The sequence below is a fragment of the Castor canadensis genome, chromosome 11, assembly GCF_047511655.1.
Source record: "Castor canadensis chromosome 11, mCasCan1.hap1v2, whole genome shotgun sequence".
NCBI lineage: Eukaryota > Metazoa > Chordata > Mammalia > Rodentia > Castoridae > Castor > Castor canadensis.
The window spans coordinates 12,413,306-12,439,683 of NC_133396.1; the positions used below are offsets into that span (position 1 = coordinate 12,413,306).

General features: G+C 45.1%; 1 protein-coding gene across 6 annotated transcripts in view; it reads left to right on the forward strand.

The window, feature by feature from the left end:
• Nucleotides 1-26,378, forward strand: part of Rgs9 (regulator of G protein signaling 9) — a 104,250-nt gene that overhangs the window by 54,314 nt on the left and 23,558 nt on the right. For 4 of the 6 annotated variants that reach the window (XM_074045286.1, XM_074045282.1, XM_074045283.1 and 1 more), the window contains 7 exons: nucleotides 283-359; nucleotides 5,591-5,672; nucleotides 12,545-12,616; nucleotides 20,208-20,237; nucleotides 21,057-21,118; nucleotides 22,577-22,690; nucleotides 23,918-24,033. In XM_074045286.1, the coding sequence (XP_073901387.1) occupies nucleotides 283-359; nucleotides 5,591-5,672; nucleotides 12,545-12,616; nucleotides 20,208-20,237; nucleotides 21,057-21,118; nucleotides 22,577-22,690; nucleotides 23,918-24,033 (553 nt within the window). The remainder of the gene's footprint in view (nucleotides 1-282; nucleotides 360-5,590; nucleotides 5,673-12,544; nucleotides 12,617-20,207; nucleotides 20,238-21,056; nucleotides 21,119-22,576; nucleotides 22,691-23,917; nucleotides 24,034-26,378) is intronic. The other 2 variants (XM_074045284.1, XM_074045287.1) reach the window with 2 other exon arrangements.

Consider the following 26,378-nt stretch of genomic DNA (forward strand, 5'->3'; position numbering starts at 1 on the left):
TAAACCTTCCAAGCGCTGGGATTATAGATGTGCACACCATGCCAGGCAGATTTGAGATAATTTATTTTAAACAACACTAAACCAAACTAATAAAAACAAGGCTTGTAGAAAAGGTTTTTGAGGATTCCATGCTGTTCCTTGAATGAACAAAGGCCACTGCAAAGCTGGGTGGACTGCAGCTGCAGGGAGAAGGGCAGGCCCTGGTTGGCTTATGGCTTTCACTGGTGAATGTGGCCTACGCCATGAGGCTCACTGTTCTTATTTTTTGTCTTCCTTCTCTAGGAAAATTACAATTTCTTGAATAAGAAAATTAACTACAAGTGGGACTTTGTTATCATGCAGGCCAAAGAGCAGTACAGGTGAGTATAAAGGGATCACACCTGTCTTCTGGTTGTCCCTCCTCTCCTTTTTGTTTCCTTTGAATTTTTTTATTTTTGCAGTACTGGGGAATGAACCTAGGGCCTCACATGTGCTAGGCAAGCACTCTACATCTTGAACCACGCCCCAAGTCCTCTTGTTTGTATTTTGTCTTTGAGATAGGGTGTTGCTAACTTTGCCCAGGCTGGCCTCTAATTTATAAACCTCCTGCTGCCTCTGCCTCCAGAGAAGCTGGAATTACAGGCTTTTTGTTTTCTTTTAAAGTAAGTCTTTACTGAGCATCTGAGTTCGGCCCGGAGAAAAACGGACATAGTCTAGTGGGCCAGGCGGTCAAACCATGACCTACTGTGGCATGAGGACCACACCACACAGCAGGAGTTTGCATGGCCAGCTGCAGAAATGGCATTGAACTTGGTTGCTGCTTAGAACATATCCAGGTGAGGGATGGTGATGGTGGGTGCAAAGGAGAGGTGGGGTACCAAGAAGGTTGTTCTAAGCAGACAGACCCACAGTCTGGAGGCGGGAAGAAGGGAAACATTTCTTATGACTGGAGCAGAGCGCAAAGCATGGACTGGGCAGAAGCTGGCATGCTGCTCACTGGAGCGCTACCGACAGACAGTTATCAGAGGGCCTTGTGCTGAGGGCCGCCGGGGCCACAAGTTGATTCACACTTTAATACTCGCTTGCATTTTCCTGTTGTCCACAGAAGAATTGGAGTCAAACATCCCCTGGAGGGCTCTGCCTTGCCCATGAGAACCAGATGTAAATGTTAGGGACGGTAAGTGGGGTGGGAGGAGAGTATATCAATCAGGAGGAAGTTAGACTGTCGTAATAAATACCCTTCAACCATGATTGTCCTCATCTCTGCCTCTAAGTTAGCTGGGATTACAGGCATGAGCCACTGCACCTGGCTGGGGTAGCAGTAGTAGTAGTTGTTATTATGCTGAACCCCTCTTCTGAGTTCTAGGCTCAGCATCTCACTGCTTGCATAGAATGTGTCGCTCCCTCACTGTCCAGTCCTTTTCCTCCAGGATTACTCACTTTAGTGCAGTGAACCACTGTCCATCCCATCCCTCCTGGCAATGTCCCACATCCATTTACCTCAGAGTCCCTCCTACTAAATGTGATTCCTGCCCACTAACACTGCCACATCCAGGTGGAACTAACCTCACTGTGAACTGGACCGTGACAGTGTCCTCCCAACTGCCTTTCTGCTCTCTTTTTTTTTTTTCCTTTTTCTTTTATTATTCATATGTGCATACTAGGCTTGGGTCATTTTCCCCCCTGCCCCCACCCCCTCCCTTACCACCCACTCCGCCCCCTCCCTCACCCCCGCCTCAATACCCAGCAGAAACTATTTTGCCCTTATCTCTAATTTTGTTGTAGAGAGAGTATAAGCAATAATAGGAAGGAACAAGGGGTTTTGCTGGTTGAGATAAGGATAGCTATACAGGGCATTGACTCACATTGATTTCCTGTGCGTGGGTGTTATCTTCTAGGTTAATTCTTTTTAATCTAACCTTTTCTCTAGTTCCTGGTCCCCTTTTCCTATTGGCCTCAGTTGCTTTAAGGTATCTGCTTTAGTTTCTCTGCATTAAGGGCAACAAATGCTAGCTAGTTTTTTAGGTGTCTTACCTATCCTCACCCCTCCCTTGTGTGCTCTCGCTTTTATCATGTGCTCATAGTCCAATCCCCTTGTTGTGTTTGCCCTTGATCTAATGTCCACATATGAGGGAGAACATACGATTTTTGGTTTTTTGAGCCAGGCTAACCTCACTCAGAATGATGTTCTCCAATTCCATCCATTTACCAGCGAATGATAACATTTCATTCTTCTTCATGGCTGCATAAAATTCCATTGTGTATAGATACCACATTTTCTTGATCCATTCGTCAGTGCTGGGGCATCTTGGCTGTTTCCATAACTTGGCTATTGTGAATAGTGCCGCAATAAACATGGATGTGCAGGTGCCTCTGGAGTAACAGTCTTTTGGGTATATCCCCAAGAGTGGTATTGCTGGATCAAATGGTAGATCGATGTCCAGCTTTTTAAGTAGCCTCCAAATTTTTTTCCAGAGTGGTTGTACTAGTCTACATTCCCACCAACAGTGTAAGAGGGTTCCTTTTTCCCCGCATCCTTGCCAACACCTGTTGTTGGTGGTGTTGCTGATGATGGCTATTCTAACAGGGGTGAGGTGGAATCTTAGCGTGGTTTTAATTTGCATTTCCTTTATTGCTAGAGATGGTGAGCATTTTTTCATGTGTTTTTTGGCCATTTGAATTTCTTCTTTTGAGAAAGTTCTGTTTAGTTCATTTGCCCATTTCTTTATTGGTTCATTAGTTTTGGGAGAATTTAGTTTTTTAAGTTCCCTATATATTCTGGTTATCAGTCCTTTGTCTGATGTGTAGCTGGCAAATATTTTCTCCCACTCTGTGGGTCTTTCTGCTCTCTTTTTGCTCCCCCACCCCTTTTTTTTTTTTTTTTTTTTGGTGACATTGGGGATGGGACCTCTTACACAAGCTAGGCAAGCACTTTGCCACTGAACCACAACCAGCCCTGCTCCCATTTTTGAAACACAGTTAGGATCATGTGACTTGACTTCCTCTAAGCTGTCATAGAGAATGCTCCCTTGAAATGTCACTTCTCCAAAGAGGCTGTTCTGATAACACGTTTGTTGCTCTCAGATCACCCTACACTTAATGACTCAAAACAGCAACGATTCTTTTATTACCTGTCATGATTTTCAAAGGTCAGGGATTCAGGAAGGACTTGGCTGAATGGTTCTAACTCTGAGCTTCTCAAGTGGTTGCAGTCAGATGACCAGAGCTGGGGGCCTGCTGGAATTCCCTGCTCTCTTTTGGCAGCTTCTGGGCCCTCTATGTGGCACAGCTTGAGCTTCCTCTCAGCGTGGTGGCATTGGGAGAGTCAGGTTGCTTAGAGAAGGCTTCCAGAGCACATGTTGCAGCTCTCCCACTTTTGTGGCCCAGCCTCAAAAATTACACAGCGTCATTTTGGACATACTGTGTTGGTCAGAACTGTTACCAGTGGGTGGCCTCAGAAGACCCTGGTTGAGAAAATCTCAGGTCCTTGGTGTCCCAAACAAAGAATTGGGTCTAGACACACAGATTGCAAAGTAACAGCAGTGTTTTATTGAGAGTGAAAGATGAATGAAAGCAAGAAAGTACACTCCTCAAGGAAGGGGGGCAGGGAGAAGCAGGCTCTGAGCAAGGTGGCTTAAGTGCAGCACCTGTAGCTCAAGAGCACCAGTGCCTTGGTTTGGATGCGTATTTATGGCAATGGGTGAGCAAGAAGAGATTTTGGTGGTTCTTAGGAGTGGCTTTGGTGATTGACTGCACATGTGACTCCAATGAGTTGTTATTAGGGGCTCTTGTGTGCATGCTCCAGCTTGGGTTCAGATGAAGATGCTATGTCAAAAGGTGCATTTTGGGCTGGTGGAGTTGCTTAAGTGGTAGAGTGCCTTCCTAACAAGTGTGAAGTCCTAAGTTCAAACCCCAGTACTGCCAAAAAAACCCACAAAAACCAAAAGGGGCATTTTGGGGTGGTTCTTGGTGGAGCTAGGTCACCTTTCCCCCCTGAGACACACCTGTCCCCCATGACCTGGTTTGGGTACTTTCCCTAAATTTTCTGTCTCAGAACCATCACAGAAACCCACCAGGTTTCAAGGGGAGGGGTTATGACATCTCTTGTCAATGGAACGAGTGTCAAAGAATAGTAGACGTATTTAAAAATGACTATAGATGCACACCATCCCTGAGCCTACATTATAGTGCCCTGAATATCTCCCTATAACACACAATGCCTTTTGCAAGTCTGTATTTTACTTGTTGACTGTGTGATGTCTACTCAAAGGCTGGGCCTATGTATTTGGCTCACCAACAAACTGGAACATGGTGGAAGATCAATACATACATGAGTGAATAAAAGACGAAACACGTGCTGTTATTTAAAAAATCATCATATGACCAACTAGAAAAATTCCTAGTTTGCTGACAGTTTTAATTCCATCCACCATGACTCTCGCCATTAATATCTATCACAGAGAAGCAGATAAGCAAAGTCAGAAAGGACCACGGGAGAAGTTAAAGACTGGCTCTGTTTACAAGGCCGCCTGGCATCATGGGAACCCCACAGTGCCTCAGGCCAAATGTGGCCCAGCCTCCCCAGGACAGGGGCTAGTTAACCTGATGGAAAATCCAGTTAGGCTGTTGAGGGGAAGCAGGAGTGACAGTGTTTATATTTGATTTTCAGGGGAGGTTGGTAAAACACCATGCCGGAATGGCACTGTTCACCCAGCTGGCTCTCTGGAGGTTATTATGTTGTTCACAGTACATTAACAGGGAAATAAATCCACCGACTGTCATGGTGACAGCTTGTGCGTCATCTCATGTTGCCTAGGAAAACAAGCTTTAATAAATGGGGGCACATTGCTCACCCCAGAAATGGACTGAATGGGGCCCTCAGTGTGATAATTAGTGTTCTCTCCCTCCTGTAGGAGGGAGGCCCAGCCACTTCCTATGGGCAATGGGAAAGAGGGAGTACAGAGATAAGAGGAAAAGAGCCTTTGACAATCACCAGTCAGGCTCAGAAAAAGCCCTGACGTGGCTGAACTCTTTGGAGAGACAGAGGACTAACAGGTTAGGGGGATAAGAGGACCCCTGAGCCAAGCATCTCTCCATACCGACTGAGGCATTACCTATTTGTCTAGATGTTGATCACGTTGTTCACTAAAGTGGGGAAACAGCAAGAAGCCAGGGGGACAAATGCCAGCCCAGAGGGTCATTCCTGCTCACCCCAGTAGTGAAGTTGATATGATTTTAAGTCTGGTCATGGCAGCATGACCTATCTCATTGCAGCCTGGTGTCATCAAGGAGAACTGGACTTTTGCCACCTGCTGATAGTGGCCTTGCCAAGGCAAATTCCTCTTTGCTTCAGTTCCCTGAACTGTAAATTTAGAAAAGGTGATGGGGAGGATTAACTAGGGTCTGATGAGTTAATTCATGGAAAAGTAGTTTGAATTTAACTGGTGCCTAATTGTGAAATTAGTGCTTTGCTATGTTTATTGCTACTGTAGCACCCATGAATAATTTGGGAAGATTGAAAGAGAGCTTCTGGGTTATCAAGAATGGAGACTATCATGGACCAACAGATGCACAGTATGACTGGCCTCCAACATGGTTTTTGTTTTTTCAGGACTGGAAAGGAAAGGAACAAGGCAGACAGGTATGCACTGGATTGCCAGGAGAAGGCATATTGGCTGGTGCACCGATGTCCTGTGAGTATGGGGTCCCCCATCTTTTCCGAGCCTCCCCTGTATTCTTCCCCTGTCTGCCTGTATTCCCCATGCCTGTTACCAGCTCCTCTTCCTCTGGGGTTAGAGTTGGATTATCAGGAGTTGCTGTTTAGTGTTGGTGCCCGCCCAGCGGGAAAAGGACATGCACTGTGTCTGGCTGGGGTCTGCTCATGGCCTGTCTGTGCTCATGGTCCCTAACACCAAGTGTTAGGTGTCAAGGGACTTGAGTGAATTTGTCTGTGTGAGGGATAGGACTGTTTTATGTTGTTGTTGAAGATACCATATCTTGGGAAAGGAATATGAGAAGTAAAAGTTAGAATACAGGCCCCAAAGCAGAAAAATAAAATACTGTGAGAATGGACACTGTGCATGGCAAATGCAGTCCTATGCCTCCGGCTCCCTCTTTGCTTCCTCTAGGTCCAGACCAGCAGCTGCGATGAGAGGAAGAGAAAAGGAAAAAGTGTGTGCTAAGCTTCTCAGTGCTTGGAGAAGCTGGGTTTGGGACTTCCAGTGGGTCAGAGAGGCAAGCGTCCATGACTGAGAAATAGCAGCCTCATTCCCTGGCACAGAGAAGCAGGCTGTGGACACCACTGCTGGGGTGAATTCTGCCTTAGTTTCCTCCTGGGTCAGGCCCCTGTATTTCCTTGGATCATGGGAGGTGGGAGATGTGAAGGAGATTTCAGGACCTGAAGAGTTCAAAATGAATGGTCTTCCTCTTTCTCTTCTAGTTCCCTTGCCTCCTGCCAGGTATCAGAAATTCTCAGAACCAGAAAGTAAATTGGATCAGGCATGGTGCCAAAGCTTAGGGATTTTTAAACTTCAGTCCCATCAGAGTTTGGCTGGTTTGTTTATTTTCTTTCAAACAGATTCTCTTTAAGGTGTTGCCACAGTGGTGTGTCAGTCTGAATGTCACGAGGCCAAGGTTAAGGTTCTGGGGTTGATGCGCAACGAGATTGTTTGGTTTTTCTTGCTTCAGGGTCTTCCTTTAGGGAAAACCATTTGCAGATGCCTGACGCTGGTCCCTGGGGCTGGGTGTAGAGGACAGACAGGGTTCTGGAGGCTCAGAGCCAAGCCTGGGCCTCCCTGTTGGTAGCTTTGGAGTGAGATCATTGTATGAACTGAACATTGCTCATGTGTTCCAGAAGAAACACACCTTGGCAAGGAGAAGGGAAAAGGGCAGGTATGTCACTTGTCTGGTAAGGTGACCTGTGCCAGGTGGCATCACAGCCAAGGAACCCCATTCCTTGCAGGGTGGGAATGGCTTCCATTGTATGTGCAGAGAGTCTATGGTTAGAATGCATTCCTTGCAAAGTGACACAGACTAGCCATGCACATGAGCTGTCCCGGGCCCCTCTCCTTCTCTCTTGGAATCCAGAAGGCCTATCAGAAAGAAAACAAATTACATTCCCCCTCCGGTTCTCCCCAGTTCTCCTGGAGTAAGCTCTTAGCTCCTACTAGGCAAGTGACTGAGTGGCTCTTCACAGCACAATATAGAAGTACATAAATATGACAGTGTGTCTGCATGGTCACTTCTCCCTCTCTTTCCCTCCCCCATCTCTACAACAATGACTGTTATCTCACCTCCATCTTCAACACCTCCCTCCCCCTCCTCTACCTCCTTCCTTACTTCTCCCACTTCTGCCACTTCCACCACCACCACCACCACTATCTGTTGTCACTGCTATTGTCATCATCACAGCAGACCTATGTACCTGACACTGTGCTAAGCATTCTGAACTCACTCTTATTTCTTCTTTGCAGCCCTGTATGGAAAACAGTAATATTATTATTCCCATTTTACTGATAAGCAAGTTGAGACTCAGGGATGTTGACAATTTGCCAACAGTCACAAGGTTCCTAAGGATTAGAGGATCTGAGCTGGGAGGTCTGAGTGGGGAGATCTGACTCCTTCCCCTTGGTCCCTGTGCCCTTTGCTGCCATGACAAGGTTATGCAATGTATTCATGCACTTTGGTGTTTTTGTAGCCTCGTTGGTCATTGGAACATTACCTCTGTCACTGATGCTCCAGTAAACATCACACCTGAGTTCAAATGTGCGCGGTTCCTCTTTGATAGCCTGGGGGATCCAAATTCAGATTGAGGCTTTGGTGTACTTGGAGCAGTCCTAAAATGCTCTTCATATCTGATCTCCCTCGCTGTTGTTCCCCTCAGTGGAAACCAGTCCAGCAGTCAGGATGAGGCAGGAGTATGTCCAGCCTGCTTTCCCTGATCCTCCAAGATCACTCTCCACCTCTCACTGGCCTGCACGGGGCAGACAGTGTTAGTCTGAGGAGCCTCTCAGCCTAGATAGAGCAATGTGTCCGACAAGCTCAAGGGGCCCCAGAGCCCACAGACTGCAGACTGTCTCCAGGAATCCCAAACAAACCATCAGTGAGGTGGGAAAAAAGCCAGCCACAACAAACTTGAGCATTTGGCTTTGTGGATGTTGAGCTTCTAATCTGTGGACTGACTGTAGCCACCTGCTGTAGAGTGTGACGCGGCCGCAGTTACCGAACTGATTTATTCACTTGTTCATTTGTCTGTTTCTGAATCTGAGAAATGTTTGCTCTGACTCTGTGCCAAGAAAAGAGCTAAGTGCTGGGTATATAATAGCAGCCAGAAGTCATTGAGCACCTACTGTGTACACATGTGAAGCTCGTGGCATGGCTTGCCTCATTTCATACCTGACAATGATGCTAGGAAGTAGGGAGTATTATTGTCATCACTCAGACGGAAAAATCAAGGCTCGGAGCTCAGTCTTGCTTGATTCTGGACTGTGAGTCCACATTTGTGTTATGACCAAAGCTCCTCCGGTGCTACTGTGCAAGGAGAACCCTGATGTGTCCCCCTCTCAAAGTTCATGGAGCTCAGAATCCAAATTGTCTTCTCAGTCCCTCCCAGAGCTGAGACCCAAGTGCGAAGAGGCTCAGAGAGCAGTGATTGACTTAAGAGGGGAAGGATGTCTGTTGATGCTGTATCAGGAATAACATTACTGGTAGAGGCCAGGATTGGATATGGGGGTGGAAGTTTGGGAATCACAGAGCCCAAACGTCATCCAGGATTCAGCATCCTGTAGTAAGGGAAGATGATGTTCCTTCTTCATTTTTTACCCAAGTGGAGCACAGTACAGCTTTGAGCCAATGCAAACAGTTAGTACTGTAAATGAACACTAGGAGATATTGTTCCTTAAGTGGGTCATTTTAGGAGTCCTTTCTTGTCTTTGCTGCACCACCCATGACTTAGTGCCTTCCAGGAGGGGTAGTCCATCGCTCAGGTCTAGTTTTGTGGGCAGAGACTGCTTGCTGACAGTGTGCCCTAAATCAATGATCACATGTCTAAATATAGAGCTAAGTGGTCCTTGTTTCAACTACATACACAGAACATACACAGAGAAGGAGACATCTGTCCTCCAGTTTCTGCCGAGAATGGGTTAAGTGCCCAATGACAGAGGATGACAAAATAAAGGTGTAGCCAACTTCATGGAGCATGATGAAGCTATTAAAATGAAATTTTCAAAGGCCATTCATTGACATAGAAAAATCATCTGACATATATTGTTATGACAAGAAAACATACACTTTGGTACTAGTAAAAAAACAAAAACAAAAAAACAAGATATACTTTTGCATGTCCACTGTATGCCAGATGCTTAGTAGGTAATGGGGATATTTGGATTATGGGCCAAGACAGACTTGGCCCATGACTCAAGGAGTTTACTACAGTCAAGTGGAGAAAAACTGCTGCACATACGAATGAGTAATGTGCAGGATGTTATAGCAGCTTGTGGAAGACAGGGACCCTGTCTAAGTCTGGGAATCAGGGAACATCTCTCCATGGAAGTGACATTGAGCCAAGACGTGCTTGGAGCAGACTTCTCTAACCTTCTAACCTAAAATTGTCTCCTGTTTCAGCCTCATCTCTCTCTACCTGTTTTAGTCTGTTTATAAAACAATTTAGTGTTTTATTTATCTTTTCTGTTCCATGCATAAAAGCATCTGATACTTTAAGGAAAAGCATGAGGACCAATGAAGGAGATGACTAGAAAAGGGAAGGAGGGACATGGTAGAGGGTGACCAAGCAGTGCATATAAGCTCTCATGCGTTACTCAGGAATGCTGATTCCTGGGAGTGTCACCTTCTCAAGAATCACTTGTTGAAAGTACAAAAAGCCCTTCCCTAACTAACCTGAGTTACTAGACATTTAGCAAATTGCCTGTTTTGTTTATGCCCAAAGACTATAGATAGGCATCAGTGGTACCCACATTTCTTCTATTTGAAGATAGAAGTGTGCATGCCTTTGGAGGGCTTCCTGTCTGTGGCACCAGGGTAGCCGCTGGCAACATGCTGCAGGGGTTTGTCAGTTGGCTTTATTTCCTGTGCACTGACAATCAACTCTGGGTTATCTTCGATCAAGCATCCTTTTGCGTGCCTGAAACTGTGTCAGCAGCAGCTATACTGATCATCACAGTGGACCAGAGACTATGCTACTACCTGAAGAATGAATGAATGAATGAATGAATGAATGAATGAAAGCACTAGCCTGGGAGTCTCCCAGATAAGCAGAGTCAGAAAGGCAGCTCCCTGGGAATTTTTGCAGCAGGACACTGGGTGGGACCTTAGCTCCATCACTTGAGACTTAGGGGACTGCTGCACATAGGGAGACTGAGAGGAGGTAAGAGTGGAGACAGTGGGGCAGGCAAAGGAAAATGTTTGCCATCCCAGAAATCGTGGGGTGGGGAGAATGGCTGGAACTGGACTGGAAGGCAGAGCTAGAAAGAACAGAAATGGCCGCAGGTATGACAGTCCGAGGCAGTCCAATTTGGGCAGCAGAAGCAGCCACTGTAACGATTTCTGTGCACTGCTGAGCCTGGAGGAGAGCTAAATTCACATAGAGTGTGAGACAAGTTCAAAGGAAAGAGCTGGATAACTAATTCAAGCCTCCAATGGAGGACCCACTGAACTGCTGAGGCAAGTGCTTATAGAAGGGAGCCAGACAGTGGTTGTAGGTCACTGTGGGTGTGGGTTGGGTGAGCGTGTGTCAGTGCACTGGGGTGTGCATGTGTGTGAGCAAGTGTGTGTGAGTATGGGTGTGAGGGTGAGAGTGTGGAGGTGCCCGTGAGGGTGTTAGCATGTGAGTGAGCAGGCACATAAGAGTGTGTGCAACTGTGTGAAGTCCGTCTTAGGTTATGCCAGTGGGTGGGTGTTTCTCCATAGCAGAAGGAGGGGGAAATTCCTGGATCATTGATATTATGGTCATGCCTCCCTTCCCTTCCCCAGAAGGTTAGATTCCATTGAGGGCTGCCTTGAACGTCTGCATTGTCCCTTCGTGGCACTTGTCACAACTGTAAGTTATCTTTTGTGATTAATTGCTGAGGGGCTGCCCCCACCCCCCACCAAGACCAGAAGTGCCTTCGTATGCCTCTGGGAATGCCTCAAGGGTAGGGTCTCATGTCACATTCACAGTCTCCCCAGGACTGAGCATAGTGTCCAGTATGTAGGAAGTACCTTGGAACTATTTGTTGCTTGAGATCCACAGGTAACAGCTGTGGTAAGGACAAAGGCTCCGCAGGTAACCTGGAGGGTAAGGACAGTGGTTCCCTTGCTGGTCCTCCTTTCACACATTTTCCATTTTCCTGTCTTTTTTATCTTCCTTGCCTAGGCTGTAGGGCCAGTATTTGCCTCCATGGTAGCCTGCTGGGATAGGTTGCCAGATTTACCAAATGAAATACAGGTATTTGGTTAAATTTGAATTTCAGATAACCGATAAATAATTTTTAGATAAAACAGATTTTATTAATATCTATCTTATATTTTTGGCATAAATATATGATAAGTATAAAACTATTGAGACCTAAATCATTTGATGTTTATCTGACATTAACTGGATGTCCTAGTTTTTAATCTGATAGCTAAAATGTTTTCCATGCTACTGATGAGGCTGACTCTGATGAAGGGAAAGCCAGTTGCAGCCCAACTCTCTGCTTCAGTATAGTTGGCCTGCTTAATAATATATGCTGAGCCCTTGGTGGGTGCCTGGCCCCAAACAGCACAGAAAGAAGTGAAAGACCTCAATTACTGGCCTCAAGGAGATGAGAGACCAGATGAGAGTGTGGCTGGAGAGGTGGGTTATGGTGGGAAAGGGAAGTGACAAAGATTGTAGAACCGGCTTTGGGGCACATTATCTTAAAATGAATCTAGTCTCTTTGTCAGTGATAGCTACTCTCTGTTGACAGCACCTTGTCCCATCTTGTTAAATCCTCAGAGGAAACTACCAGGGAGGGGGCATCATCTCTGCTTCCCAGCTGGCACAGTGAGTGTGGAGATAAGTGCTTTCCAAGATGTGTGGTACAGCTGGGAAGCAGCAGAATCAGGACTGACCACATAGGTGCCTGACTAAAGCCTGGACTCTCCCAAAGCACTGCTCTGTTACTTCTTAGCTGGCCTGGTACAGAAAACTGCTCTATGGCAGGAGTCAACAGTCCCATGTGCTAATCCTAGTGAAACCTTCTTGAGCTTCGGTGATATCCATCCATCTTACTATGGTGTTGAAGATGCTATCCATCCATCTGTCTGCCTGTACTTCTGATGTCCACTCACCCACCCATTCTTTCATCCATCCATCCATCTATCCATCCATCCATCCATCTATGTCACTATTAGGTGCTGGGGAGCTGTGGTGGAAGAACAGCCCCCAGGAAATCCCCCAGCTCACCAGGAAGGTTTATATACCCTCTTGGCCCAGACCACAAGCTCTTATCAGCTCGATCACAGCTGGCAGCTTGGCCAAGACCTAAAGCTGATCAGAAACATGTGACTCTTCCTATAGTGGTCCTTATATTGTTTCTGTTCTATTCAGCCAGGAATGAACAATGTGCTAGACTATGGCCTGGACCGAGTGAGCAATCCAAATGAAGTCAAGGTAAACCAGGTATGTCTCTGCTGCATTCTGGGCAGGACCTAGGCCAGGTTCTGTGGCTAGGAAGGGAGAAGGTATCCACCTGTACATTTGTGTCTGTTGGGTCCCTAGGGGACCTCCACAGAAAGAAGCGCCATGGCTCTATGGAAATAAGGTTGGGGGAGAGGGAAGCCCATGACAAGGGTTCTGGGTAGAGAGATAACAACTGGAGAGAGGAGAGTACGCAGGGTGCAAGTCAAAGTAGATGGTATCTAGATGGTTGGTTTTCAGTCTTTCCTGCATCACTTCCTCTTTTGAAAATCTGATGAGAATTATGTAACATTCCTGCCCAAAGATGTACAGACAGACATTTTACACACACACAGAGCCAATTTCTTGACCCAGGGAAGAGTATAGGCCCCAGACTGGAAAGCTCTGAATCAACTTTGGATTTAAATCTTAATCCACATGATTAGAATATCACACTTTCATACCACGGTGGGGAGGGATCTATCAAAGATTCTCAGACACTTTTTATTTTTATTTAGTTTTGGTGGTACTGGGGATTGAACTCAGGGCTTCGTGCCTGCTAGGCAAGCACTCTATCTCTTGAGCCATACCTCTAGACCTTATTTTAAAAAGACCCTTTTCCCCAAATAGGCCACCTTTTATGGTGGATGGTCAATTTCCTATAATTTTTTTAATTTAAAAAGATGCAATTTATAAGCAATTGAAAGCATGTCATACTGACATTTTGGGCCAGACCATTCTTTGCGGGGAGGTCCTGGGCATCAGTGTGGGATGTTTAGCATCAACTCTGGCCTCTACTCACTACATGTCAGGACCTCCAGTCCTCTCCCTGATCCCCATGTCTCTAGTCTTGACAGTCAAAAATGTCTCCAAGACACTATCCAATCTACCCTGCCAGGGTTGGAAACCACCAATCCCAGTAATCCAGCCTAAAACCTGTTTAAACTTGTCTTGGATTTTTCATTGCGTTTTCCCCAATGTTGTCCTTGACCAGCAAGAAGAAGTTACCTCTTTAGTGTGTCATCTGTAAAACTTGGCAGTGGTCCAAAGCAAAAATGGAGACCTGAAAGGATGTGCCCTAAAAGGGGGATGGACAGGGAAGGGGAAGAGAAGAGAGAAAGGAGAAGGAAAAGGTGGCAAGGCAGCACTGGCATGAGTGGAGAGAATGGTGAACCACAGAGAGCATCACAGCTGGGAATGGCTGGGTCTGTTGTCCACAAGGCAGTGGCCCTTCCTGTGATACAGGCCGGTGCGTCAGCCTACCTCAGTCAGCCCTTCCTTGGTAAAGGCAGCCTTTTCCACCTTGTTTCCTTGTCAGATAACAGATCACTGCTAAGCCTCATAGGCTCGGTTGCCATGGAGACAGAATCATAGAGTAAAATACAGAGCCCGGATGGAAGGTTTCCTTTTTTTTTCATGGGTAACAGGCTGCTCTGGAAACCTCTCTTCTGTGGAGGAGGGGGAGGCAGAAAGCACATCACTCACTCTGACATGGGAGACATGAGTGTGGGGACAGAGGGGTCCCTTCTTTGACTGAGCTATATAGTGGGGGAGACTGGAGGGTGGGACTTCACCCCCAGCTGGCTGAGGAGCAGAGCTGCTCTATCCTGGGTGCTTTGGTCCTGGAGACTTCTGAGAAGGGCAGCCAATGCCATCCTCATGGAAGAAGAAACATTTTCAAGGTCCCTGGCAGTTCCAGAGGGAGGTAGCTGTGCTTCTGGCTTTCCAATTGGCATCCTGCCAGGGGCTGGCAATGCCCTGAACCCAGAGCCAGAGTACAGAGTGGGGGTGAGGTGAAGTGTAGGATCATCTTGGTGAGTTCCACATGAGCTGGGCCCCCTCTGTTCACACCTCATCTCTCTCTCTGTCTCTCTCTGCAGCTCTCTTTCTCCTGGGTGCACACTGGCTGCGTGGAGTAGTAAGAAGAAGCATGTGGTTTTTGTGTACGCAGGCCCTGGCCGTCCATCAGCCACCAGTGCCTGCCAGATCCACTGTGCAGGGAAGGGTGGGGCCTGGTCAGGGCTCTATCTGCTGCAGCATGTCCATATCTGAGGGTCCCTGCTTCCCCCTGTGTACTGCCTTGAGAGGACAGGGCCACGGAGAACATCAGGCATTCCCATGAAGCCTTGGGAGTACAGAGGCTTTGTTTTGGTATCAGTTCCGAGAAAAACTCATGGTGCCTGAGCTGGCTTGAAGAACGAGGTCATTTCTAAGAATGAGTAAATCCTTGAAAAGATACCTGTTTTCCCTAAATGGAGGCAAAAACATGCATCAAGCATGAGGAAAGAGGTTGCTAGGTTGGTGGGTGTCCAGGTTCCTGGGTGGCCTGGTCCCTCAGGCTGGTGACCACTGGTTGGCAAGGCTGGCCAGCCCTGGGAGGACCTGGCCACATACAGGACATGTGTCCTGTCTCAGTTCTAATACCTTGGGGGCATACAGGCTGCTGAGTGTGTAGGTCCCCCCTTCCCCTTATTTCAGAGAGAATTTGGCCCTATAGTGAGGACCCCAAGTGTAGGCCGAGCCCTGGCCTGGCTGTGGGCAGAGATGTGCCCAGGGCTGGCCCTTCCTTCCCATCCTGTCCACCTCAGGGGGGCTTACACTGTGGTGTAGTGAGGAGAGCCATCATTCTGGGCTGAGGGGAGTGGCAACCTGGGAATGACCCACCTCTACCACTCCTCACCTGCATGAGCTTGGCTAAGCTCTTCAGCCATTCAGAGTCTCAGTTTCTTCATCTATAGTATGGGAGTCACAGTAGTTCATGCCTCAGAGGATTAAAGACCATTTATGCAAAGTGTCTAGAGTGCTATCTAACATGTAGAGACATTCCACAAATAGTGTCTGTTATTATTACCATACCGTCCCTATATTGTGAAGGAGATGATGTATGGGGTCCCAAAGACCTTTGACCCAACTTTTAGTGGTGGACTTAGCCAATTTCCTTTTTCTGTCCTTATGCCTCCTCATACTTCTACACAGAGTAGGGCATAAGGAAAGAGCTACACACTAATTTCAATCTCTCTGCCTCATCCAATTCTCAGCAGTGAGAACAGTACGGTTTACTCAGAGACTTTGAGTAAAAGGTAGAAATACAACTCCAGGGTATTAACTGTGCTCTGCAGAGCTCTCAGCCTGGAGCCCTCAGTGAGCAAAGCCCTCATGTGCTCCCAGCAAGAGGGGATAAACTGCTTTCTCCTTGTGGCCCTTTGTGTGATCCATGGCTTGCTGGGGAAGGGGAACCTCTAAACACTGATGTTTGCTGATGGCTTACTGAGTCCGGTACAGAGCCATGTGTTCCACACCCGGTCTCAGTTTGGAGAAGACTCGTCTCTGCTGTAGGATAAACAGAATCCCAAGAGCATCTCTGCTTCCTAGTTGAGAAGCAGACCCAGAGAGGGAGGGAACTCACCCAAGGATACACAACTCAGAAATGGTGGAGCCCAGATGGTTGAACCTCTGCCAATAGCCACCAGAGTCCACCATGTATCCTGCCTGATGGCTTCTAATACCCATTGTGTAGCTTTTCTAGAAGCTTTGCTGGCTTTTATTAAGTCTATTAAGGGAGATTATAGCAGTTTTTTGGTTTTTTTTCATATGACAAAGCTGAAACAGAGTTAGCTTTTTGCCCAAGGTGGTCCAGCCTGGATTCTAATTTAGATCTTTCAAGTTTATAGCCCAACCTCCACCCCCAGGCCTAAGTCCTGCACCCATGGTCATTAAAGGCCCCACCTCCGGTTCTTTGCACATTCCTGCCTGGCTACTTCATCCCAAGCTCCTGGCATATTCCTCCACTTACTTCCTCCCTCCTGTCTGGCAGGGGCTTCGGGCCTCTGAAGCATGGTCCTGACCTCTCTTGTCCTGTGACAATTGTCCCCAGTCTCCATCCCGGTTTCGGCCCCAGAGCTGTGTAAACAAGGCTGAATGTGTCCCTATTTGGGCAATTCTGCAAGTGAAAAATAATAAGTTGTTAGAATTCCAGGAATGCAGAGCACTCAAGGGTTCTTTAGTGTGGCAAAGGGTATCATCCCAAGGAAGAATAAGGAAGTGTGTTCCCTGCAGGAGGCCAACTTGTGAGAGAGGAAGAGATTTGTGTGTGAATTCCAGGGTGAAAAAAAAAAGTTTTGTTTCTTCCTATTTTATCATGAGGTGGTTTTCTTTGAATTGCATAGAATTGTGTGTTTTTAATAACTTCACTTTAAAATGAAGTTTCTTATGACCTTTGGCTCAGTAATAATAATATTAATAATTGGTTTGTAAAATTTAGCAAATAAAAACACAGGGTTCCCAGTTAAATTGGAATTTCAGATAAACAATCTTAACTTACTATTTTTTTAGTATAAATATGGCCCAAAGATTGCATGGGCACAATGTTTTATCTTGTTGTGAGGGCTAGTGTTACCCCATGCATTTGTGTTTTAGCAACAGTGTTAACATTCACGCTCATTGATAACCACTCTGTGCAATATGCCAGTCATCTGTATATATTATCTCTTTTAACAAATGAGTAGCTAGAGGCTCTGAGAGGTTCAATAACTGTCAAGACTTTCACCTTGGGCCCCAAAGCCCATATTCTTTCTTGAGCTGTTCCCTCTCTCACAGATCAAATTGTTTCTCCACTTTTTAGAAAACTCCAGAATCCTTTCCCTGCACTGCCCCCTTACGTGACCTCTGTATGATGTAGAGCTAACTGTGTGCCAATGTAGAGTTCACACAGACAAGTTAAGACAAATCCTATCACAGGTCGAGTCTCTCTAACCCCCAAATTCAAAATCCTTAGTCTGAAACTTTTTGGGCACTGACATGAAGCCACAAGTGGAAAAGTTCACACCAAGAAACTTTGTTTCATGTACAAAATATTTAAAATATCATATAAAATTACCTTCCTGCTATACATGAGACAGAAATGATCTCATCCCCAAGATATCTCATTTTGTATATGCAAATATTCCAAGATCTGAAATCTGGAGTACTTCTGGCCTCCAGCATTTGGGACAAGTGACACTCAGACTGTGTTAGTATGCATGCTGCAGTCTCTTTCCCAGAAGCTACCTGGTAATTCAGGGAACCATAAAACAGAGCAAACCACACCAAAGGCAGAGTCCTAAAAAGATAATAAAAGCAAATAAAGTGAATAAGATATAAAAAAATTAAAATCATGATGTCTGAGACAATGGCTCCAGGAACAAATGTGTTAGACCAAAGGAAGCGCAGGACAGGCAGAGTGGAAGTGTGTGCTCGTGGTTGTGACTTGCAGCTCCTGGTGCGACCCAGAGACCCCTAGGACAGTCAGACCCTGTTCCTTCTCTTTTTTGTCTGTCCACTGAGCCCTGAGTGTTGGCCACAGGACAATGGATGACAGCTGGAAAGTTTGATGTGGGTCCTGGGCACTTTATCTTTTGTTGTTTTGTTTTGAGACAGGGTCTTTCTATGTACCCCAGGCTGGCCTCAAACTCACAACCCTCCTGCTTCAGCCTGGCAAGTGCTGGGGTTACAGGTGTTTGCCACCATGTCTTATTTAGTCCTGGGCACTTTGAAGAAAGATGTCTATGGTAGTGACTGCTGTTACCATCATTAGTGTTAACTGAAAAGTGTTTCCTGTGTTTGGGTTTCCTGTTGTGGATGGACTCTGCTCTCTTTTTGTTTTAATTTTAAATTAAATGGATGGATGATCATTCCATTCTGCAGTGTTCTCAGCTTCAGGGGCGAGAAGGACTTGCTAAATAGAGCAGGCTAGGTGGAAAGTTAATAGGCTTCATGATTTTTCTGCTTCTTGTGGATCACTTGTCAGCTTTGCCCAGGGCAGGGCTGGGTTTGAATCATGGCTCAGACAATTTCTGATGAGAAGATGTTGAAGAAGTTACCCACAACCTCTGATGTCCTCAGCAGAACATCAGTATAATCAAATCTTCTTCCCTTATGCTTTGCAAAAGCTCAAAGAAGTGTAAACTGCTTTGCAGTATTTGCTAGGGAATTATTTTTATGCAAAGGTCTAACTTCCCTTTTGAGCAGAGAGGTCTGGATCATTAGATACTATTTTAAATAATCCACTTCAGGAAGACTCCAACAGGGGGTCTGATTATATTAGATTTGATGTAAGTCCACTCTGGCTCCAGGATCTTTTTCTACTTGAAATGCATGTCTCCTGAAACAAAGCCTAATGCTGAGATACAATGAGAACAAATAATAAGTGTGGTTGGTAAAATGTTCAGATTATTTGGGGCATGTTTTCAAATTTTTAAGTCGAAGACTTCCTATTAAGCTTAGTAAAAGTCCCCAATTTTCTAGGCCTCCAAGCACACTGAAGTCATCACTGATTCAACAAACATTATGCTAAGGGAGGTAGATGTTGTTTCCATACCCTTCATGGTGAGAGATGGAGTTAAAAAAAAGCCACATAAATAAATATATAATTAAAATTGTGATGAATGCTAAGAAGGAGGAGGCCAGGATGAGTGAGTCTGAAGTAGACAGACTACCTGAGTTTTTCTTGGGAAAAGCAATTATGTCAAAGCAACTCAGTGAAGTAAAATGAAACCAAGCATGGACATAGCATTTCAGATTGGGCCTTCCTTCATCCCTTGTTGATGGGCTCATGAAACTTTATCTTGCTAACTGGCTAAGGGAAGTGTCTTCCTCAGACTTCTGCCTATTCTGAGTGAAGATTTGTTTGGGTTTAGCAGTGTGGATAATAGTAAGGCATGGATTATGAGTTTAGTCGAAGGATTAGATTCAGCACCAAGCAACCCTTGGACACAACCAAATCTAGGAAAACTGAGACTAGAAGTACCCCTGTACACAACCATGAATCGTTGCATGGAGGAAGAAAAGTGGTGCCAAGGGAGCCTGCCCTCTCACATTGTACCAGATTTATGTATTTTAGTTGGGAACAGATCTGAATGGTTTCCAGCAGCTTCTAGGAGCCTAAGTGTGGAGCCATCCTTCTCAGCCTTAACTCAAAAGTCCAGAGAGGACACCTGGCAGCTGGTGGCGAGCTGTGTTAGGAGCTTCAACCAGGGGTTAGGGCCTGAAGCGATCTTCCCATATTGCAGCTCAACTCTGGGAGTCAGGTGGCAGTGGATGCTGTTTTTTAACTGGGTGCTTTATTTTTTTCAACTTGGCTTTTTTCCCCCCAACTTGTGATATTGTCAAGTCGTTATGAATATCTGAGAATGAGTCTCACCATTCATTCAGACTTCTCCCCTTGGAGAAAAGAAACAAATGATCAAGGTCCATGCTAGTTTATCCGTCTTTATCTTTCATTCTGTATCTTAGTGAGAGGTGAAGTTTTCCTTCTGTATCTTGCACTCTCCACATAGTGCAATCCCAGAACTTAGTCTTCAGTTCATCTCTGTTTTTAGGAGAGCAGTATGAAGTTGTAGTAGCAAATTAAACACCTTCCCCAGCCACATCTGTTGATCGATGTTACTCTTCACTGGTTGCATCAAATAGAGAGTGGAAGGATGGTGATGGGAGATTCTATCTTTTAAGTAAGATGAGATGGGTAGTTTTCTCATGGGGAAGGGTTGTTATTTTTCAAATGGATACTTAGATTGTAATGATTTAGTGACATTAATGGCTTTGCTTCTTTGTTTTACAGAAGCAAACAATCACTGCCATCAGAAAAGAGGTAATTAGCTTCCAGTTTCAGTGGAGTTTGATTTAAAGTCCTCTAACAAATTATATGTATTTTGGCTTTGTGCTCTGCACTGAGCAATGAGATTAAAAGCCCATGTAATGTTCAAACAGTTGTTACAAAATTAATGTACAGCACAGAATGACAATGACTCTTTTGTGAGATCTGAATGGGCTGATGGCCAGGTGCAAGATGTAACACATCCTTTGAGTCACACCTCAGAGGGAAGGCCGGAACTGTGGGAGGGGTGCTGCTGAGTGTCCATGTCCCCAGCCTGGCACTGCTCTTGCCTCTATGGGGCCATTCAGGTTGGCAAACTGTCTATTTTGGCAAATCTTCTATCCAGAGCCCAAGATGGAGCCCTGGGAAGCATTGGCCATTGAGGTGGGATATAGTAGTGCTTGACAGAACAGAGAAGAGGGCAGTGGAAGAGGTGGATGGCTTGCTCCTGCAGAAGCTGTGGAATCAGAATGAGGATGTCCCCCGTGGCGGGGAGCACTCTCTTTCTCTCACACAGAGACATATGAGGGAAAAGCCAAGCCTCTGTCCCCTGTCTCAGCTTAATGGTCCTTAGGACAGTTTTTTTTACCCTCAAACTGGTGCCTTTTCTCAGATATATGATGGGTTAATGAGATCTCTAACTTAGAATTTGGGGTCACCTACCTACTGGGTCTGCACTTTCTTGGTACTGAGGTGACTGGCTTGAGGGAATGGATGGGTGTTTGTTACAGACAGATGGCTTCTGGTTTAATGTCAGTGTTCGTGACACTCAAGGGTGAGGAGGTAGACATCTAACAACTGTCTCTCTTTCAGATTATGTATTACCAACAGGCCTTAATGAGATCCACAGTGAAGTCTTCGGTGTCCCTTGGAGGGTAGGTCTCTGATTTGTTGATCTTGTTAGACTTTGAGCAATACCCAGGCAAGAGGAGAACTTGGTGCTTTAGGGAAAACTTGACAAGTCATGGACTGACTTGACTTATGATTCTAAAGGACTGTGAAGCAATCCCCCAGTCTTTTAGGGGTTTAGTTTCTATTTCTTCACTCACAATAAGTCTCCAGGTTTTGTCTTGAGTTGGGCAAAATCGAGGGTGGGCAAGGTTCTATAAAAGTCTGCCATGTTCCTTGAAATCCACAAATGTAGGGGAAGTTGCAAGTCCATGGACTATGGGATCTAAGGCAGCCTGCACTCCATCATCATTCACTCAGATTGTTAGGGATATGTGGGTTGGGTTTCTTGAATCAACGTGCTGCTGAATGTCCACTGCTAATCTTTGATTTAAAATCCAATTTGGATATATTGGAAATTTATGTTTGATTTATTGAGCTTTCAGGCTTCCTGGTCCAGTTCCCCGTTATCTGGGAGATACAAGAAGGATTAATTGCTTCCCAATTATCCTTTCGAAATGTGGAATTAATTTAGGAACACCTTGCTAACTCTAAGATTTTCCTGTATGACATGGAAATAAACTTGGCTTACTTCTGTGATCATTCACTCTGATTACGTAGGACTGGAACAGTGGTACTGGGTACCATTGGAAGTGAAGAGGCTGCGTTTCGTCCAGTGCCTTCCTTCTAGTATGATGAAGGGTACAGCTCTTGTAAAAAATCTTCAAAAACCTTTTACATCTTCCTGAATTCATAGTTTGAAAAAATGTCACCTCCCCTGTGAAAATGTCCATGGCTGGGGGAAGACTTCATGGCAAGTGCCTTGTATCCACACTGGGGACACCCTTCCTCACCTATGGATGCAGGATTTTCCCCCAGTCAGACATCAAGAAATATGTTAACTCAGAAAGTCTGACTTAATGTGGGGGAATTTGCATCTGTCAAAAAGAGTAGGTTTAGGGTTTACACCTCAATTAGGACACAGGTTTTGAATAATGGGCCTAAGCTCCTAAACCTAGGTATTATCATGACAGAGTGGAACCCAACAATGGCAGCAGTCTCAGCAAGTCTGTGGCACCTCGGCCTTCCAAGACGGGAACCAAGACACAGGCAAATTGAGTCAGCTTTGAATTTTCAAAATATCCTGGTAAGAATGTGAAGAGGCCATATTTTAATGAACTAGAGCTGGAGAATTGAAAAATGGCTACATTGGGAGAAAACCCTGTTTCACAAATAAAACAGGACAGAAATTGCCAAATTCCTACCAATTAGAACACTTTTCTAAGTGCTATGAGAAAACTTTATGAGGGTTATTAGAACACTTTTCTAAGAAGATAGTGATAAATAGAAACAGATACAGAGGACAGCTGGTCAATCAAAGTGCACATTGACTTAGTCTCTTGGTGTTGAGCTTTGAGGAAACTGTTTTCTCACTTGCTTTTCAGGATCGTCAAATACAGTGAGCAGTTCTCATCCAACGATGCCATCATGTCAGGCTGCCTGCCCAGTAATCCTTGGATAACAGATGATACCCAGTTCTGGGATTTAAATGCCAAATTGTATGTATTTGATGTGTTGAGATTTTTTTTAATTTGCTTTTTGAGTTGTAATTTACATGCCATACAAACTTACCCATTTTATGATATGCAATCCAAGGGTTGTGGGTATAGCCCAGTGGTGGAGCACATGCTTAAGGTGCATGAGGTCCTGGGTGCAATCCCCAGCAACAAAAAAAAAAAAAAAAAAAAAAAGGAGCTATATGATATGCAATCCAGTGGTTTTTAGTATACTCACAGCATCGTAAGTCATTGCTACAATTGATTTTAAAATATTTTCATCACCCTGAAAAGAAACCCTTTTATTTTCTTTTGGTGGTACTGGGGTTTGAACTCAGGGCTTCAACACTTGCTAGGCAGGTGCTCTACCACTGAGCCACTCCGCCAGCCCACCAAAAGAAGTCTTGTACCCTTATCTATCACCCCCCCAAGCTTCCATTTCCCCATACCCCTTTAGTCCCATATACCCACTAATCATTCTGTTTTCTGGCTCTATGGATTTGTCTATTCAGGGCCCTTCCTAGAAATGGAATCATATAATAGGTGTGACTTTTTGTCATTAGTTTTCCTCACTTACAATACTTTCAAGGTTTATCCATGCCGTGGCATGTTTTGGCACTTGGTTTCTGTTTATCCCTGAGTAATAATCACTGTATGGATAGTCTACATGTTTACCTGTTCATCTGTTGATGGACACTGGGTTCTTTCTGCCTCTAAGCTCTTATGAATAATGGTCTGTGAACATTCATGTACTATGGTGAAGGGGCAGCCACAGTGGGTGCCAGGTGCCTCACTGGTGGCTGTGACCATCACATCCATCACTAATGCTGTTCTAGAGTTCTCTCTTGGCCTGGAGTGGCAGCTTGGCCCTCCCCTGCATGGTCTCCAGGCTGTTACCAGGCTTTGGAAGAGGACTTCTCAGTTATTTTTCCTGGTGACTGTGGGAACAGGGCCTGAGGGTGCAGCTCCCACGGTGGCATCCTCCTCGCCTCTGGGAGGCCACCCCTGGATGTGAGCCCAGGGGACTTACCTGAGGCTGCGACTTCCTAGCCAGTGATGGCTTGGGTTCTGTGTTTATGCAGGGATTGGGGGAGGAGGAGAAGAAGGGGTGGAGCCCCAGGCTGTGGGGCTAATGGAGGTCTGTGAGCAGCTCACACCCAACCAGGCCACCTCCTGGCAAAGCTCTTTCCTTGCATGGAGAGTTACATTTATGAATCATCATCCTCACAGGGTGGAAATCCCAACCAAGATGCGGGTGGAGAGGTGGGCCTTCAACTTCAGTGAACTGATTCGAGACCCCAAGGGTCGACAGAGCTTCCAGTACTTTCTCAAGAAGGAATTCAGTGGTGGGTCTTTTTTTTTTTTTTTCTTAAATAAAACCTTTTTACTTTGAGTAACATTCCTTTAATTTCTGGCCTCGAGCTTTAGGAATTTCTTAGTGGAAGTTTCCATGGCTTTAGTAATGCTTGTAAACAGGGCTTCAACCTTTTACAGCTTTAATTGCTGTACCTGGGTCCAGGACCTGTTCTCTCCATTAGCTCAGAGGCCCCACAGCCCAGGGAGAAGGTTGCATTTCCATTAGTATCGCGGTTTCTGGGCTCCATCCTTGCTTGGCCACTCTCACTGTTACTCAAGAGTTCTCTTGCCCCACCCCAGCCTCTAAGTGCAGCTTTTCAAGGAAATTGAGTGGCAAGGACGCGAAATAAGCAAGTTCTTGCTGCCTCCCAGCCTAGCTTTCTTTAGTGCAGGGGTTCTGCAGATTTCATTCACCTGGGGATATTTAAAGGATATGTTTGCCTGGGTCCTTTCCCCACTTTGGGTTGGAACGGCTGAGGTTTAAAAAGTTTCCCCATGTGGTTCTAATGTGTGATCGACTGTGAAGCCCTGCCTTTGGCTCCTGGTCTCATTTCTTCAGGGCCTTCGGTATGTGTGGGTTTTCATGGGAGGGGGCGGGGCCGTCTCATCACAGTGGGAACTTGAGACTTCCTAAATATACCACACTGAGAAACATCCAGAGAAATCAAGAGGTCAGAATAGAACCAGTTTCACTAGGCTGAACATTCAATTGGTTTCACCACCTTTGCTGAAATGATTTTCATGGAATTGATTTGCTTGCTTACAGTCCCCAAGCCCTGGGAAATGTGGTGTTTGGGCTTTGAAATTCAGCTGCTTACTGCAAAACCTATTTGTCTATGGGGTTGTCTTGAAACAAATCCTTTGTTCTGGTTGACTCCTGATGCAGAGTATTACATTATAACATAGATTGTTAAAGTCTTTCTCTCTAATCAGGCCTAATTGTCATAATACAATAAACCTCAGAAAAGATGGATGGAAAAAAGCAAGCTCTTAAGGTTGGGCTGCGAGTAAGTGGAAATGGTGTCACCTAGTGGCATAGAGATGAACTACACCCGAGCTTATCCAACCTACCCATTCCTTAGTAGTTGATTTCTTGGTATTATTAAAATCATATTATTGCCAATGTCCTCATGAGATTCCTGAGGATTCATGTATGTGTGAACAGGGCAGATAAATCATCTACTTTCTCATTTAATTAAAAAAACTTAAATTGAGATATGATCCACTTAACATAAAATGCACTCTTTTATAGTGGCCAGTGAGTTTTTTTTTTTTTTTTTTAATTTTTTGAAACAGGATCTTTCTTGTAATACAGGTGGGCCTCAAACTCGTGATTCTCCTACCTCAGCCTCCCAAATGCTGGGTTTATAGGCATGCACCACCACGCCCTTTTTAAATGTACAATTCAGTGGGTTAGTATTTTTGGCTGGCTTTGAACTCATGATCCTCCTTCTTCAGCCTCCTGAGTGCTGGAATTTCAGGTGTGTAACACCATGCTTGGTTTGATTCAGTGGGTTTTAGTTTTTCACTAAGTTGTACGATGATTAACACTAATTCCAGACAATTTCAAAAGAAACCTCTTATCCATCAGAAGTTTTTCCTATTCCTCCCTATTCCCACTTGTGTCCCACTGTGCTCTCCCCTACCCCAGTCCTAGGCAGTCATGAATCTACTTACAACCTATATGGATTTGCCTGTTCTGGGTATATTTCTTACCAGTGGGATCATACAGTATATAACATTTTCATTTTAGCATAATATTTCCAATGTTTGTCCATGTGTAACGTGTAACAGAGCTTTGTTCCTTTTTATGGCTGCAATATATTCCATTGGATAAATATGCCACTTTCCTTTACCCATTTGTCAGGTAACTAATGGGCATTTGAGTTGTTTTGACTCTTGGCTATTATGAATAATGTTTTTATGAACGTTAGGGCTTAGTCTTTTACATGCTTAGTCTTTTCGGTAGTAAAAATACATAACACAAATTTTACCACTTTAACCATTTTTAGGGTACAATTCAGTGATAATAAGTATACTCACTTTGCTGTGTGACCATCACTACCATTCATCCCCAGAACTTTCCCCACCAAACACTAACTTCCTGCTCCCCAGCCCTGGTAAGAGCCATCTCACTTTCTGTCTCTATGAATTTGACTATCTTAGGTACCTTGTATGAATAGAACTTAGCATAAAGTCCTCAAGAAAGTCCCTGCCTTTTAAGACTGAGTAATATTCCATGGCATGTGTATAGCATATTTTGCTTATCCGTGGACATTTTGAGCCAATTGCACTTTTTGGCTATTGTGACTAATTGCTCATTTAACTTTAACCC